The 18,230-nt window shown below is 36.9% G+C and overlaps 1 protein-coding gene across 49 annotated transcripts in view; it reads right to left on the reverse strand.

Moving 5' to 3' along the window:
• Positions 1–18,230, reverse strand: part of RIMS2 (regulating synaptic membrane exocytosis 2) — a 409,122-nt gene that overhangs the window by 272,204 nt on the left and 118,688 nt on the right. For 3 of the 49 annotated variants that reach the window (XM_032442865.1, XM_032442861.1, XM_032442860.1), the window contains exon 1: positions 3,489–4,088. The exons of 42 other annotated variants lie outside the window; for them this stretch is intronic. In XM_032442865.1, coding sequence (XP_032298756.1) covers positions 3,489–3,610 — 122 coding nt within the window. In that variant the 5' untranslated portion in view covers positions 3,611–4,088. Of the gene's footprint in view, positions 1–3,488; positions 4,095–18,230 lie in introns of those variants that run through there. 4 more of the 49 variants (XM_032442854.1, XM_015856078.2, XM_032442864.1 and 1 more) reach the window with 4 other exon arrangements.

The following is an 18,230-nucleotide window of genomic DNA, read 5'->3' on the forward strand; positions in this document are numbered from 1 at the left end:
AAGCGTGCTGCCACAAATAAGGCATCTGACAGCACAGTATTTGGATCCTGAACTCCAAATGGAGAATGACAATCAGAATAACACACATATCTGATAATTAGATGTTTTTACAGACATTTGAAAACCTTATTTCATTCTCTTTACTTATCTGAATGACAAGGATGTCAGCTGAAGTCATCAGAAACATTTTAAAGTTCAAAAATCGAAAGCCTCCTCAGATACTGCCTTAGAATCTGGATGCAAACTAAACAACGTGGTATGCTTTCAGAATCAAGAAAAGGTCTTCTAACTTCTTTCTCCAAGCCCTTCTCCTCCCAGACACACGAGGACTTCATTCCCCACACTAGTTATCTGCCAAGTGCCAAGAGTACAGAACAATTCTAGTGGCTTCCTAACATTAAGTTATTCTAATTGGTTTCCCATGGCAGCACCCGATGGCACAGGACACAGCGCCGCACCAGGCAGGTGAAAGCAGCAGGCCATGAGCTCTTAGCCCCTCAGCAGCCCTGGCTGGAGCTGTGGGCCAGAGGTGAGCAGGGCCGGGGGAGGCCCAGGGGATCACACTCTTATGCCTACAGCATCTGACTGGAAAGTGCTGCCATGGAGCTGGCAAAAGGGAACTGAACTGTAATATTCTTCCAGCCGAGGTTGCTAGCAGAGACTAACGAAGCCCGTTTGCATGGTAAAATTAATGTAACTCACAAGGATTTTAGTATTGTATGGATCTACTCACATCAGCGAGTGTAACACAAAGAATATGCAATAAAAATCAAACTGATATAAGGTTCAGTGTAAAGTGATAAAAAATAGCTTTATATATATTCCTGCTAATCCTGAGCATAGTACCAGAATACCGAAGACACGATGGCTGCTTTTCTTGAAACAAAATCACAGCGTCTGAACTTCTGCACTGAAGAGCTCTAAGAATACAGATCCTCTGAAAATTAATAGGAATGCCTTTGCATAGTATCCATTTCCCTATGACCTTCTGTTCTGTATGTCATTACCTGCTATGCTCTTAACCTGCAATAGCAGGTTTACTTAAATTACTGCATGGTATACTGGCAGTTAATCATTCTGTGCTTCGTGTCAGCTGTTATCTTTCGGGACTCTTGACTTTTACTTTTCAGATATAAAAACAGACTGAAAATAAAACCAAAAAAGCAATGGAGTCATCTCTTTTCAGTCTGAATAAATATTTCGCTTCAGAGCCCAAGGAGAAGAACATGTTAAACCTTGATAAAGCAGAATTTTCTACATGCTTAAGGTGATTTTTGCTTTCTAAAGGTATTTTTGTGTTTTTTTTTTCAGGACTGTGGTAACAGTTCTGAAATCTTAACTCTAATGCCCAAACAGTAAGGTTCTAGGAAGCACATTATTTGTGCAAATCTAAGGGAAAAATCTACCTAAAATGCAAACAACATTGATGTAATTATAAAATCTAAATTTTTTTAGTCAATAAAGCAGCAAAAAGGTAAACCCTCCAAATTAAACGTTGGCAAAAGTTTGTGGTGACTACTCAATATGTGACTTCTTCAAAAGCCTTTTATCGTGACCAAATCTAATATAGCGGTACTTATTCAGTATACAGAAAGAATATCTTTATTTCATAACCTTAGATAACTTCCAAAAAGAAAAGTTCAACTTCAGAGAACACAGAGCGTGACTTGTCTCCCACAATTACTGCTGCATATTGTTAAAAAATAGCCCATTTTCTTCAGCCAAAGGCAGAAAAACCCTATGGAGCTTCTTTTAATGCAGAAATATTCTCATCCTAAACAAGACAGCCCATGCCAGGCAGTAGGCTGGGTTTCCTTGTAATACCTTCTTCTCTGTCAGTCTGCTAGAATAAATGCAACTAAATCACAGGCACCACAAATGCTATAAAATATTTCCTGGATGCCTTTTCAATTGAAACTGCTGTAGCTTTTGCTTGAGACCTGCCCTAAAAGCAGCACGCACACGTATCAGTAAAAGCATGCACTGTGATCTGCAGAATGCATGCACTTCAATCTGCAACACCGTACCCAGAGAAGCACGAACTGGTTTGCAGACAACTGTAACAGTTGCTAAGGGCTTGGCTGGTTACTGCAGGCCTGAAACTATGCCTTGGAAAAAGGCACTGCTCTAACAATTGTGGTTGATAATACAGGAATTATTGCACCATTTTATCGAGCTTCAAATATTTCACAGCACAGTGAGAAAATGCTCAGTGAACACAGATTTCATTTATATCTAAGAAAAATCTTAATTCACTATGCTGAAAGTGATTACTAAATCTGACTCCGTGGTTCTGCATGCCTGACTGGAAATTCACAGCTGAGGAACTGAAACTTGAAAGTTGTAACTTTAAAAAAATAAAATAAAATAAATTTTCAATATTTATTTAAAAAATAATAATAAAGGGAGTAAGCAGTAAGGGAGAGAATCCTTTGAACAATGTTCTGGGAAATAACAGTTTTCTGAAGTATTAAGTACAAACATCGTCGTATTTAAGAAAGAATATCCCATTTAAAAGGGATTTCTCCCACAGATAGAGAGAAGATTAAAATGCTGGATATAGTCCCTGCAAAATTACTTCCCCCCTTTTTCCAGAATGTTTCCATCAGTGCACTATCCTTAGAAAAACCCACAGGATTCATTTTCTCCCTGATCTGCACTCACAATCTTTTAGAGATAGTTCATCATCATTTTTACATTTAATATTTAATAGCAGCATGAAAAAGTTCCAAACATCAGTATTACAGCCTATCTTCACTGAATAATGTAAGAAAAATGAGTTGCTATTAATTCCGTTTACTCCCAGGAATAAAGCTAAGAAACCAATTTAATGACCATCCGACACAAATAAACAACAACTTCTCTCTATCATTTCTCATTTCCACAAAACAATAGCTCTACATAAAAGAATAGCCTACAGAGCTGACTGACCTACTGCAAAGCATCCACTGAGCAGCTGTAATTTGGCTAGTTAAAAAGATCACTGAAGAGCATCACACACAGAATCTAAGCCCTCTAAAAATAAGAAACTGCTTTCTGCCTGTTTTGCAAATGGCATGCAGGACTGCTAATTTACATCTTCCAACAAATTATACGTGGTTAAACAAGCACTTGAGCATTTAATCCTTTCACTGCCACATCCGTGCAGGAATCAATTTCTCAGACAAATTTGTTTATGAATATTTAATATGCTTTAAGGATTATAGCTAATAATGCTAGCTGCTAATGGCAGCTCGTGTTATTGAAAGATACAAATCCATCTTGACTGTTTTATTCTGTCTGTGCAGGTTTTATTTCTGCAGCCTGAGTACTCATTCAAAACCTTACATAAAACAGAAAAGCACCAACGGAAGAGAGTCGTCGTTACCATAAATATGTTAATATCTAAGGGTGCAATTATAAAGATATCGTACTGACAAACATGCAAACAGGTTACTATCAGCCCAGGCATAAAAACAGTAAGGGAAATATGTTTCATTTCTACTCACCTCGTGTTGTTCAGCGTTTGTCCAAAGAGATCATTTTGTAAAATATTTGGAGGGGATGAGAAAACCCCATGAAAATGAGATAAAACAGAATTGCAGACCTGGCGCAGCGTCTCAAATTGCATTTTCTCTTTCCTTCTATTTTTCTTCACCACCTGTCTCAAAAGTCATCTATTTCGTGCACACCATCAAATGCAAACATGCCAATCAAGTTCCATATTTCTCCTGATCTCTGTAAAAACTGTGCCTAAGTGAGCAGGGACTGATAGTTAATTGTACAGTCATTATTCTTCTAATTCAGTCGTAGAAGATTTAGCACCCGTGCGGCTTTCTCCTGACTGTAGCAAGAATTCTAAACAGCAGCAAGCTTTTTGGGCATTCCCAGCTGAAGTGTGAAGCCGAGCTGCTTTCATGTACACTACTCATATTTCTCTAAGCCTATTAAAAACACGTAGTGAATAGATGCTGTCGTCAGGAGTTTCAGCACATCTGGCTGCCAGCAATAAAATCTCAGAAGTAATAAAAATGAGGACAAGGCATCCTCACACTGCTACTACTGTCTAAGAGGAGGAGGATTTCTGCATCTTCCCCTCCTCCTTCCCTACATCCCTCCCCTGTAAAAATGACTAACACTGGTGACTGTGTATGCAACTCTTACTCTTTTTCTGTGTAGGTTTTTTTTTTCCTAATGAAAAGGCTTCCCTCCTTCCCCCCCACCCCCAAGCTTACAGGTCAGAAAAAACACTCAAAAACATTCTTCATTTTATAAATATCATGCATCACTGAGGCTGTAACAGTAGACTGTCTCATAGACTGAAAAGCTATACTGTACCTTACATGAGATAACAGGCTTTTCACTGCAAATATTTAAATGTAACACCAGTTCATGGCTGAGACTGTATGCATCCCATACCTAACTGCTCTGCAAGGTCCTGTAATGAAGCATCAAGTCCAAAACTTGAAAATTCACCCAAAGGAATATCTGCATTCCTATCTATCTTTCTATAATAAGTCATCAGCTCCTTTTAAAAGTGTATTGCACAAAATCAACCATGAGAGAACTAAGCAAAATCAATCACATCCCTGGGTGCTTCATGCCTGCCTACTCCCAGGAAAACTCCACTGCTTTAGAAGCCTCTATCTTCAGTGGACATACAGGATAGGAAGTTAAACAGCTTTTAAATGAGGACAGCAGCAAAATTCTGACACACAACATGCATGGTGAAAATCCCTGAAAGTACAGAAAATAAGTATCCCTGGCTACAAAGCCTATTTTTCCTCTTTTCTTTCCATGCACGTGCCAGATTAGAGAACAACATTACATAACAGTACAGAATATATTCTACCATCAAATTGAAAAATAGCAATTGAGAAGATTTCCCTTACAAAATCTCAGCTTCTATGCACAGCTTTTAACATTTGAGCACTAATTACAAAGTTTCCAAATAAACCAACAGAAAATGAGGGCCATTACTAAAGTTCTTCTGTGAAAGCAATTTTAATCGTGGTAGATATAAGAACAGGCAACCTTCAAGTTAATTAAAGTGTTCTTTTGATGTGCTCAGAAGGGAGTACTCATCCAGGCTTCTTTGGCCAGAAGAATGGCAGCTACAGCACTAATTTTCAAGGAAAAAGGAAAATTAAAAAAAAGAAACAGAAACAAATTCAACTACAGGCCTTTCTGAAAGGTATATGGAAGACTTCCCATCAACACCTTTTTTGACGTGTCAGAAAAGAACAGAGAAAATATTAATTAATATAATTATTCCCAAATATTTCTATTTTTGCATAAAAATCTACTGCGCATTTCACAAAACAGTTTTAATATCTGCTTTTATTCCTATTGCATACTGGAAAGAATTCTATTTGAGAAATGTAGTTACATTTTCTGGTTAAAATTACCGAGATACTTGTATAGAAAGCTGTTGGCTTTCTAGAGTAGGAACTAATAATTATTTATGGCTACTGCGGTATACTAAAATGAAAACAGTTGGTAACCACCCTGCCCATATTACATGGGAATTTTTGTTTGTAACATAAGAAATTTTGCCTTTACATAATTGCATCTGAATGAGAACATTTACAAATCTGCTGCAAGAAATGGAATCATCTTGCTACAAATGATTCAGGTTATTCAAGTAATTATTACCGCCATATGCACTGTGTAACACTATGGAGTAATTGTTGACCATGCAGTAACTACAAGGCCAATATTTTAACATGTGATTCCATTTTTTTGTGTGACTTGTGCATGGTCAGCAAAGTCAAAATGCTCTTGTAGTTGCAAACAAGTTCAAAATATTAGACTTTCACCTGTGTCTTCATTTTCAGATATTTTCAGAGCTTTTCCACAGAATCGCTTAATCATAGTAGTGAAATGGAACTGCGGGGATCATCCAGTTCCACCCCACTGATGCAGCAGTTCCTTACAGCAGGTTGCACAACAAAATGTCCAGGAGGGATCTGAATATCTCCAGAGGAGACTCCACATCTCCAGGCAGCCTGTCCCAGTGTTTGTCACCCCCTCTGTAAAGATGTTTCTATGCAACTTTCAGTTTTAACTCTTTGTCCATTATCCTGTCACTGCACAATTCTGAAAATAGCCTGACTCCATCTGTTTGGACCCCACTCATTAGAAATTTATGAATAGTTATGAGTTCCCCCCTTAGCCTTTCCTTTTCCAGACTGAACAGCCCCAAGTCTCTCAGCCTTTCCCCATACAGGAAATACACATCATCTTTGTGGCTCTCTGCTGGGCTCACTCTAGAAGATCCCTGTCCTTTTTAAACTGAGGAGCCCAGAACTAGGCACAGTACTCCAGATGTGGCCTCAGTATGGCAGAGGGGGAGGATCACCTCCCTTGACCTGCTGGCCACGCTCTTTTTAACCAACCAATACAGAAGTCGTAGTATATCGTCTTCTCTAAAATTGTAACAAAGCTACTGAGAAATAGAATATATATCTAAAATGCTTTCATTTTATTCTGCAGTAAGGAATCAATGCCACGTGCAAATACTCAAGCAAGTATACTGGTTAATTCAAAAAAGAAAAAAGTAAAGGGATACATTTTTAAAGGCATATACTCCATATTTGCAAACAGAAGAAAATTCAGCGGCAATGATCTGGGTTTTCTGAACAACTACAGTTTTGCACACCTGGACAACTTGGACACCTGTAATTTTCAATCGAGACTGAACATCCTGTTGAATAGAGATTAACTTCAAAAAATAAGCATGCTACAGAAAAATAAACAGAACTTTCTTTCATTCCTGCTCTTTCTTTTGCTCTCACAGAGATCCCTTTGGCCAAGGGACAGTTCTCTCCCACATTTATGATATTCACTTCATAAGGCAGACTTCTTACTAAACTCTCTTCTAAGAGAAAATGTAATTGTTTTGGCTGAAAAGAATGGAGACAACATTTGGCATAACAAAAACAGATCAGAGGGGACAGAATAAAGGAGAATGAGCAGAGCAGGTTGTGTTCTAAAGCACACATCTTTTCAGAACCAGAATGGAGCTGACAATCAAAAGAAGTCCACGGAACCACTTATACCATTTACATCCTGCACATTATTAAAGTTGGAGAATAAAACAGTGCGAGCATTAATTACCCTATTCCAACCCTATTAGCGATCCTGAAATGTTTCAGCACTTTTTGTATTACAAAATTTTCCCATGGTGAAGGGCAGAGTGATTTAGACACATTTTGAAAAAATCATATCTTCAGCACTCTCTTGTTGAAAGATATGTGTAAGAATTATGGGAAAGGTAGCAACGTTTTTTCCCCACTTGATATTTGAGATCTCCTTTTCACTTCTTTAAGTCATACATTCTGGATGGATAGTGATAGGACAAGGGTGAATGGTTCTATACTGAGACAGGGGAGGTTTAGGTTAGATATTAGAAGGAAGTTTTTCACACAGATGGTGGTGACACACTGGGACAGGTTGCCCACAGAGGCTGTGGATGCCCCATCCCTGGAGGCATTCAAGGCCAGGCTGGATGTGGCTCTGGGCAGCCTGGTCTGGTGGTTGGTGACCCTGCTCACAGCAGGGGGTTGAAACTGGATGATCATTGTGGTTCTTTTCAACCCAGGCCATTCTATGATTCTATAACGATATACTGAAATAAAAGTAGGTCTGATATCAAAAAGCTTATTTCTTTTTTTTTTTTTTCAAAACAGTCCCTGCTCTGTACTTCTACACCCAAAAGGTAAACAAAACAAAAGGATTTGTGATTCTGACATTTCCTAGGATTTGAGCACACTTATGTACGCACAACGCATCACAGTTAAATAGTAATAAATTTCATTTCTACATCATTTTTAAAAAGGATTTCATAGGCATGAAAAGAAAATGCTTTACGGATATTGTAAGGAACAAGAAAAACAGGTCCAAGATAGTCTACAAGACTACTTGATTGAAATGGCCCATTTCAAAATGAAAAGGAAAGCCTGGGAAAGGCTCATTGTATTCATAAAACCACTCAGATTCATACAGATGCCTACTTCTTTAGCCAAGCCGACATTTTATAAACACTCTCCAGCTACAAACAGAAAAATTACTTCTTTCAGAAGATTCCCAAGTATACATGGCTATTTTTCAACTTAGAAAAAAACAATTATGGTTCAAATATAAGATTAGCCTTACTCCTGATGCTAGAATTAAGAAAGCTCTTAAGGTAAATCTATTATACAAATAAAGTTGACAATATATACACATATGTCATCTTGAACGTTACTTATAGGCACCATATCTTCACGACAGCCATACAGAAAATCATTTCAAAAAAAGCTGTAGCTCAAGCAAGTTGGAAGACATGTAAACTCATTAAAATATGACCTCTATGATCTATGATCATTCTCTGACAAAAGATATTATGAAATACAAGATGGAATCATTTCCCATCTTTTTTTACTGGATATGGCTTGATTCCATCACTTATTTTAAGATTGGGAGTTACCATTTTTTTAACGTACATTAAGTCAAAAATCTGATTTTTTCATCTAGACACTAATAAAACTGGGTAGCCAATAATACATAAATCACTGTAATGCATATGGCATTGCTCTCCTATCTTCCCTGAAGAAATATCTAAATACTTAAGGAAAAGTTTTGGACCATTTTCATTATGACAGAAAAAAAATACCTGAAAAAATACTTTTCAAACAGTATGGTAACAAAGGTGGCCTTACACCTAGCCCACTGTTACATTATTACTGTTAGTAGTTTAATAGCTGCTACTCTTGGGTCAGATTAGCAAACCAATGCTCCAAAGTTGGATATGATTTTAAAGAACTAACTTAAATTCAGTATTAGAACGGACATTTCTCTTACCTACTGCAAATGAAATGCAATCAGACTTTCTTTAGGTGTAAAACACACATCAGCATGCAAAGGTTCAGCTTCACATAAGAAGTTTTTCAGGTACTAAGTTGAAATCAACAGTTGAAATTTAAACACACATACACAGAAATCATAGAAGCCAGATCTCTGAGTATCTAAGATTATAAATGGTAAAGAGAGGAACGCAGATAAAGCCCCAGTCCCAAAAGGACAGAAGTACCTAAATCCAGGCTGCAGGGAAGCATCAGACTCTGCTCAAGAGTCCCAGTAATGAATCCACTTCTTGAGCTGGTGCATGAGCAGCCATTCAAAACAAACACTCCTTTTTCTTACAGGAAGTCCAGCAGTTAGAACAATGTCTGGGAACACGGAAAACTGAGTCCCAAGTTTCTCTTCTAACTTCCTCAAATATGCCCAGCAAGTCAACATCAGCATCCCCTTGGTTAATCCAAATGGAATCTACTTTTGCTGCTGAGGCAGTTCTCTTTCCCATAAAACAATTAAATATTCAAAGAACTATTTAATTCACTGAGTTAAACATTTATTGAGAATGGAAAAGTGATACTGATTTTATTCCCTGGTAGTCAGGTCACAGGTCTAAGATGGAAGATATGGAAATTCTAGCTAAGAGTCCAAACCTCATCACAAAAAATATCCAGTAACAATTACAGTAATGTCAGCAAATGTATGTTCATCTGAGAACCCACACATTAAAACTCATTGGTTTTTCTCCTTTGTATTTTTATCTCAACATCTTTCACATTTCTTTATTTCCATATTTGTATAATTCCTTTCAAGGTCCTTCTTTCCGAAAATAGTTCTTCATCTTCCTCCCATTTCTCCATTTAATTATATTCTATGCTCTCCATTTAGCTTAAGTTACAAGTTTTAAACCCAAAGATAGAAGACTCTGAAATCTAGGTAGCCTGTCAGCTTTTTCTATTTATATAATCATCCATCACCGTGATTGAGGACAATTGTTAACTTCAGCCAAACTGAAAAAGGGGTGTAAATATTAAAATAGTTAAATTTCAACAAGTTGTGTGAAAATCAGCATCACCATAAAAAGACCCAAGTCATTGTGCATGAAGGATAGGTAGAACTGTACCACTACCCACTGACACTGGTAGTTGAAATCAGACAGCAAATAATCACATCACTGTCAAGTTTGACAGAAGTATTATGAGACGGGAATTGGAGGTTAAGTAATACTCTACTACATCACAGAGGAAATGCACAGGACACCATTGTCAACTATATGGGACCTGGTTTGTATGGAAGCACCTAAATCTGTTGTATTTAACTAACTTCTTCATTTCTCAGTTTCTGCTAGTCTTGCTGCTAAAGGTAGTCCATGCATACAGGACTCACCACGGTTTATTTCCCATTCCACCAGCAGTAATAAAAAAAAAAAAAAAAAGACGAAGCAAAAGTCTGATTTTCTAATGAAAGACAACATTAACCTTGACATGTACAGACTCCAAAGAAAGTCAATGAGTGTAGACTACATCCAAAAGGCCAAGTCTGGGCATACGATTCTAGATGAGCCTTGGACTTCCTAAGCAGAGAAGTGCCAACTCACCCTAATTCAAGAGCTGAAGTTGTGTTTCATTTCCCGCTATTTCCCCATAGCCTAAGTATAAGACTGGATTAGTCATGATCCACTGATAAGTGTGGCTTTAAAAACTTTATAAACTCTTTAAAACTTAACACATGACTTTAGCTACAGTACTTGTCAAAGGTTAGAAATGATACATTTTGCAAACAGGAAGCAGAGATTTTATCTTATTTTGTAAGATTATGGCTTACTTTAAACCTATGAGAGGAAAAGAAAAAACAAATGAGGACACATCAAACTTAAACATTAAAAAGATATCAATGTTCAATAAAAAAATTAAGTGTTAAAAAAAATCTACATTTTTGGAAACCCAGATAACACAATGCTAACTCTGTTTTTACTTCTTATGCAGATAGTGGGAAATGTGCCATATGTTCAGCCGGGAAATCCTGCTGTTAGGCCCAGCGTGGACGCATCCGAATTGGCACTGACCACACCAACTGCGCATTTCAAGATGAGTAAGATAGAAAAATAAACAGACTGGACAAACATGAAAATTATTCACGATCATAGACTCTAGAACAACGGAGCTTGAAAATCATTGGACTCTGAACCAGTCATCCCTTTCATAATAATTATTTTAAAGTTATTTATAATATGAGTAAGTTTCATTTGTTGGTCAATTTTCTCAATATAGATTATGGCTTCAAAAACCTCTCCATGGAATTCTCTTTAATATGTTAGCTGCAAGACAATATAGGAAATTTTAGATATGGTAAAACATTGAATAGGTGAAAATAATTACACCAAATTATTTCTCATATCTCTGTCCTTCTCACTCTTCTGAAGATTACACAATATATGCAACTTGCACAGTGATTCCAAAAGCTTCTCTTGCTGGGGCACTGCATAAAACACAGAAGAAAACAGCTTACAGGCCTCGTATCTAGTCCTGTTGCTGTAACTCCATATCCTGGTTTCAGCTGGGACAGGAATTTTCTTCATAATGTCTGGTGTGATGGTATGTTTTGGCTTCAGGAGAAAACCATCACTGATAACACACTGATCTTTAGTTGCTGCTGAGAAGTGCTGTACAGAGCCAAGGACATTTCAGTTTCTAAGCTTCTCACACTGCCCTGCCAGCAAGGGCGCTGGCTAGAACATGGAGCTGGGAGGGGATGCAACCTGGTCAGCTGACCTAAAGAGGCCAAAGGGATATTCCATACCATTTGAAATCACATGAAAAACTATAAAACCAGGGGGAGCTGGTTGGGGGGTGGCTGCTGCTGCTCAGAGACTGGATGGGCATCAGCCAGCAGGTGGCGACCAATTGCATTGCACATCACTTGTTTCATATATACATATACACACAAACATTATATATATATATATATAAAACTCTCATTACTTCTACTTCTTGCTTGCTTTTCTGTCTTAGAAAATACCTTTTATCTCAACCTAGGAGTTTCTGACTCTCTCCTACATCCCACTGGGAGTGAGGGAATGAGCAAAAGGGCGTGTGATGTTCTGCTGCCTGTCACATTAAAACACAATGCCTTCCTATGTTATTTCTGATTCACACCTGAGAAGGAGAAAAACCATGAAAACTGCAAATGCTAAAATACAAACACCAGAGTAAAACATTTTATGTTTGCAAGGCAATTGAAAACAGAGGGCAGAGGGAAAGAGTTGGTAATCAGCATCAGCAGTTTTCCTTATACCCTGAACAACATGTATTTAAAAATTTATATTGGAGGCCAAGTGAATTCAATTAGAAAGAAAAAGCTGCTTTCTCAAATGGTTGCAAAACTCAGGAAAGACAGTTAGAGATCATATTGATAGAAGTAGTACGTATTTACCACATAGGGCATTCTGAAAATAAATATTAGTTTGTTCTTTTTGTTACTACAGTGATCCTTTGCTCATAATTTAAGCAAATTTAGAACAAATGGCACCTACGTGAATATGTACTAATATTATACAAATTAGTCACTCATATTATGTGTATTTTTAAGTAAAATATATAAGAGTATTTATTTTCCAATAGTTTTCCAACTGTATCTTACAACATGCATTCATCATTAGGTAACGAAAAATAGAAGTATTTGAGTTTTAGGATGGGTTTGCATGGGTATTTGATCATTTGTTGTTTTCTCAAATATAGAAACTGCTTAAAAATAAAGCAGATTTTACCTCCACTTTTCACCATCAACAAAACAAAAAACTCAAATTCAACACCATGCTATTATGTCACAAGGTGTACCTTCATATTATTTTGAATTCCAGAATCTTTATAATAATTCTATACATTCAGTGACATTAAAAAAAACATACTTTAGAATCACAGAATGGTTTGGATTGGAAGAGATCTTTAAGATCACCCCTAGTTCCAACCTGCTACAGGTAGGGACACCTCCTTCTAGACCAGGCTGCTCAGTCCCATCCAGCCTGGCCTTGAATGCTTCCAGGGAGGAGCATTGCTGGGCAACATGTTCCAGTGTCTCACCATCCTCACAATAAAGAATTTCATCCTGATTTCTAGTCTAAATTTACCCTCTTCCCATTTAAAACCATTTTTTTTCCATCCCATCTACATGCCCTTATAAGAAGTCCCTCCCCAGCTTTCCTGTAGGCCCCTTCAGGTACTGGAAGGCCACTATAAGGTCACCTTGCAACCTTCTCCAGGCTGAAGAGCCCCCAACTATCTCAACCTGCCATGTCTAAAAAATAAAGTTAAAGTATGTCATTGCCAATTAAGCATTGATTTATTCCACTTAAAAACCAATGCCTATGTGTCATATTTTTCTACATGTATAATAAGCTGAGAAAAAGAGGAACATGTAAAAAACAATTCAAATGACTAAAAACAGAGAGAGTCCAAAAAAGCATTCTTATGCTTGTATAAGAACTTTATTTAGGAGATATTAATATAGACTATTGCATTTCTATGGCTGCATTTCTGTTGCCAAATCTAAGAACACTTTCAAATTCCTGCCTTAACTGTGTTCAGATACCATTTCAGAAAGAAAATTCAGGTTACGTATACGTTCCATTTTTCCTTCCCAGTTCACTGCTCCAGCACGTAATTCATAAATTTAATGGATCTGCATGTTTTCTAGCACTGTTCTTACTGATCACAGATCTCCCATGTTAAAAAAAATCTAAAATCTAGGAGTGCACATTATTTGACTCATTGCCCTGGCAAAGGACAAAATTAACTCTAAAGACAAAAAATTAAGAAGCTGCTGAGGCAGAAATTTCATTTGGCAAATAGAAAAAGAACCCACCAATTTGTCTAATAAATATAGAAATTACTTTTTCAACCTTAATGATTCTACTCTGTACTAAAATAATTCATTTATATTGTTAATTTTGTTTCATGTCTGTAGAACTGGAAGGCTGGAACCCTTCCTATAGAAAAAATCCATCTGTTTTTCTCCATAAAAGAATGCTTGTTAATTCTGGCTCTTGGAATGAACCTATAATCAGTTCCCCACTTCATTCAGTGTATCTGACAGCTTAGTGAAATAGCAATCTACGTTAAGCTTTTACTATTAATAAACACATTAGTGCATATTCAGATTTTTCGTATAAAATATAGTATCATAAAATCATAGAATGGGGTGGAAGGGACCTTAAGGATCATCTATGTAGTTCCAAGCCCTGCCACAGGCAGGGACACCAGCCACTTATTTATGTTGCTCAAAGCCCCATCCAGACTGGCCCCAAACATCTTCAGGGATGAAACATTCAGCACTCACAGCTTCTCCAAGCAAAAGAATGTATATGTAATATTTTTTTTTAAGTGTTAAATGAGTGTTACGAAAAGAATTGTGTAATTGGAACTTAATTTTCTTCCCTTAAGGAACAGCTGACTTACCTAGCAGAAACAGCAAGCCATTGTATTCTGGCTGAATAAGCAGAGGAGTAAATGTAAAACCCTTTCATACAGCAACCAGTATATGCAGTAGATGCTGCACCTTGCAGAATGCATGTTTTAAAGTAGTATATTTCAAACAATTTAACCTTCACCTGACTCACAATCAATTGCTATTTCTTTGAACCTCATTACAGTACACGAATCCTGCTTTATGCCTCATTTGCAGTTCTGGATAGTTCACCACTGAGGTGTATCTCACTAGGTGAGAGGTGCTGGCCTAGAACAGGGATGTGATTGATTTTTGAAACAATGCCTCTATGCTGCTGAAAATTTTATCTATTAGAAAAAAAAGAAGATTTATATTCCTCACTTTCATCAGAAATTCTCACTTGTCACCTTTGAAAAAACAAAAGGTGATTTAAAATAACACTAGCAAAGTTTTATGCATGATTAGTAATGTAAGATAATATTAAAAATAGAAGCCAAAACCACATGCACTAGAAGTTTTCATTTTTCTTTCCACATGAGCATGACTGAAACAAGGTGAAAGTTCACTTCCTCAGATAGTATATCCATTACACTCCAAATTATACCAGTTCAAAAAGGACACGATTAGCACAAAACAGACAGTAAAAATTAAATCCTACAACAGAACGTTGATGATTCCCAGCAACGTAAAAGCACAGAGCATAGTAACTAAGTCAATATAAATGCTCAGGTAAAGAGACAGAAAACCAGCAGGTTTTCCATAAAGCTCCAGGTTGACCATAAAGCTCCTTATGTCAAAAAGAAAATAACAGTTACATTCACCTTCATGGCATGGCCATGTTGACAATTCTCATTAATTTAACTCCAGTTCAGATGAAATTTCATAGATTCACACAGTCATCTAGACCATATCTTGCAATAAGGCTTAAGGGCCTCCAAACTTGTGCTGTGTGTCTGAATGTCCAGGTGACCTGTGATAAACAAGTACATGTAAACTAGAAGATAGGTAATTCTCTAAAGGATGGAAAGATTAGCCTTCTTGTTTTCTGAAGCAGGAGCTAAGAGAACACAAGTATGCACTGAATTGTTTGTTAATTCCCAATATAATTTAATGCACTGGATAAAAGTTGGAGCATTCCATATCTTGGGAACCAGTTCAGAGAGACTAATTTATCTTCCTCCCGTGGCATTATAATAATTACAGTGTCCTCGGTTGCTCCTATCTTCAGCTGCCTGGAATACCAGAAGAATATTTTCCTAATGATCACACACCTCTGAAATTCATTTTCTTTGACACTATCATACAGCCTTTGTTTTAGAAGTGTTAAGGAATAGTGTAAATATTTTAATTAGGAAAGACATCAGCTTAATGCTTGAGTTTTATGCTAGAGGAGTAATAGTAGTGCTGGCCATTATATTAAAAGCTTTGGGGAGAGTGTAAATTAATTCTGTAATTTATTGTTTTCATAACTATTAAGCTTGATCACTATGGTACAAATTTCCAAATAAATCTCATTTTCACAGAGTAAAAATGCTTCCAATTGAATAACCCACATGCTGCAAAGAGCATGAAATCTAAAATGCTTGTCTTGAGAGACATCTTCTGGTTTATTCAGCTTCCCCAAGATCAACTTCGATCTGACAGCTTCTGTGAATAACTAAAAACATGTTGGAGGCTTTCAACGCTTACAAATGCCTTTAATTACTTGGAGGAGGATTAAGAATTATATAAGAATAAATGGTCACCATATATTCCAGTGCATCAGACAGTATGGCAAAGTAGCCCATCATCATCAAAATCAACTTTGTTTACGTTTGCCTCAATTTCCACATCTCCATCATCTGTACTAAGAGTATCAACCACAAGACATTCCTCCTGTTTTCCATTCTTCCACTGATGTATCCCTTTCTTCTTTCCCTTTCTGATTCTCAGAGGCATTACAAATCACATTCTCATTTGGAGAGGAACCTCTGCATCAAAAAAATCCTGTCAAGTAAAGCTTAAATAGTTTTTTCTTTCAATTTCAAGATCCAGTTCTATGCTTCAAATCTGCATATATATTTTCTAAACGAAAATAACTATTCTAATCAACGCATTTACTTGAACGTGACACAGGAATCACCCAAAAATACATATCGTTTTTAAAAACTGAAAACTCAAGTTAAATATGTTTAGTTTCAAGAGTTCTTTTTCATGCTATTTCCTCTTAAGGAATGATTCAGGAAAATAAATAATTAGAGGTCTATTTCAGGAAAAAGAAAAAGCAATTATCTCAGAATCATGAGAAGGTGAAATGGTTGAATTAACTGCTGACTTGCTGACTCGTTGAAATTCAAGAGGTGAGGTTATTAAATTAATTGTGATTCCTCTTCTAGCTTAGATATTTCTCAGAGCATAAAAGCACAACTAAGGAAGGCCCATTTTTGACACCCCAGGATGCGAGGCCAGACTCAAAAAGATGTAATTCCAATTATTCTATTTCTGGGGGAAAAAAAAGAAAAAAGAAAAAAAAATTAGTTTTGTGCACTGATTTGGAATCTAACGACTTGCTGAAGCTTTCCACTTTATTTGACACTACAGAGAAATTCAGATGCTTTCCACTTAAACCTTATTGGCTTCAGTGACTCTTCTATTGAAATGAAGTATCGTGGAAGTCTTTCACTTTAAGTTCAACCACAGATTTTCACTAAGTCATTACAGAACAACAACAACAACAAAAAAAAAACTTGCAGATAAAATGTAAAGTGTTCTATCAAAACACTACTATGAGGACTGTCCCTGCTGTTTTCTTTTTGCCCAAGAACGCGGGCTTTCTGCAAAAAGATCACGTTTTATCTTATTGCAAACTGCGTAACAAAAACTTATTTGGCAGATAAACTACATATCGGGACCCACTCAAGCATGCAGAATCAGCTGACAGAACACTGAACCAGAAATTGAGAGAACTGGAGCAACTTAAACCTGTTGTTGCTGTACAAACATGATCTTGAGCTCCCCAGTAACACCTCTTGGGAGCACAGTCATACAGAAACGGGCACTTTCTGATTTCACCTTCTAAAACACCAGAGCATGGCTGCAGGGCACAAAGCTGCACAGTGCGGGGATGTCAGAGCATATTCTGAGTATTAAGTCACATAAACACAACTCACATATCATACACAGGTATTACCTTGGAATTTATAACTGTACTTTTCAGTTGAAATTTACTGACCTCAGATAATCTGCATTTTCTGCTGAACTTGAAATGACATTGCAGTGCACTAGTTTGTTGGTACAGGTAACTGCCTACTTATAATGGGAGTCATTCCTTCAAGTTAGAAGAGACTACAGCGAGGCTTGCTTTCACATAAAGGCATAAGATTAAGACTTCTCAAATCTAGAAGGGATTGCTCACTTACATTACTACAGATCTGGAAAAAGACTTAGGAATTTCTGGAGATTGAGGAAGAGAGGTGAGCTAGAGGGAAAGGAAAGCAACTGGAATGAAGAAAAGAAGATCCTTCTTTCAGTGAAGGAATACCACAGGTGTATCACTACTTATGTCTAGCCAGAGTTTGGTTAAGAGTTCAGACTAGTGAGAAAGAGATGATGATGCACACAAGAAAAGAAAATGAAGAAATAATTATAAAAACAATGCTCCAGAGAGGGCAAAGAGACAAAAAAGGATATGGCTTCAAGAAGGAGAAGAAACAGACACAGACTACTCATGCAAAAGACAAGGCAGAAGACAAAATAGTAGCTTTTAATGACATAATATTTAATTATGAAAATACAGCTACTCTAGTTCTGTTGTGCTACATTCACTTTTCAGGTGTTGCTTGTTGTTTGTTTTTTTTCCTGAAATGTGACTTAATCAAATAGGTTTATATTTACTAAAACTATTAATCTTGCCATTTAACTGTAATTTATCTGTTACACTGTGCTACAGAAGTGATTGCTTTATTATTTGTGTCTTCTGGAGGCACAAAGGA

This window comes from Coturnix japonica, chromosome 2, assembly GCF_001577835.2.
Source record: "Coturnix japonica isolate 7356 chromosome 2, Coturnix japonica 2.1, whole genome shotgun sequence".
Taxonomy (NCBI): Eukaryota; Metazoa; Chordata; class Aves; order Galliformes; family Phasianidae; genus Coturnix; species Coturnix japonica.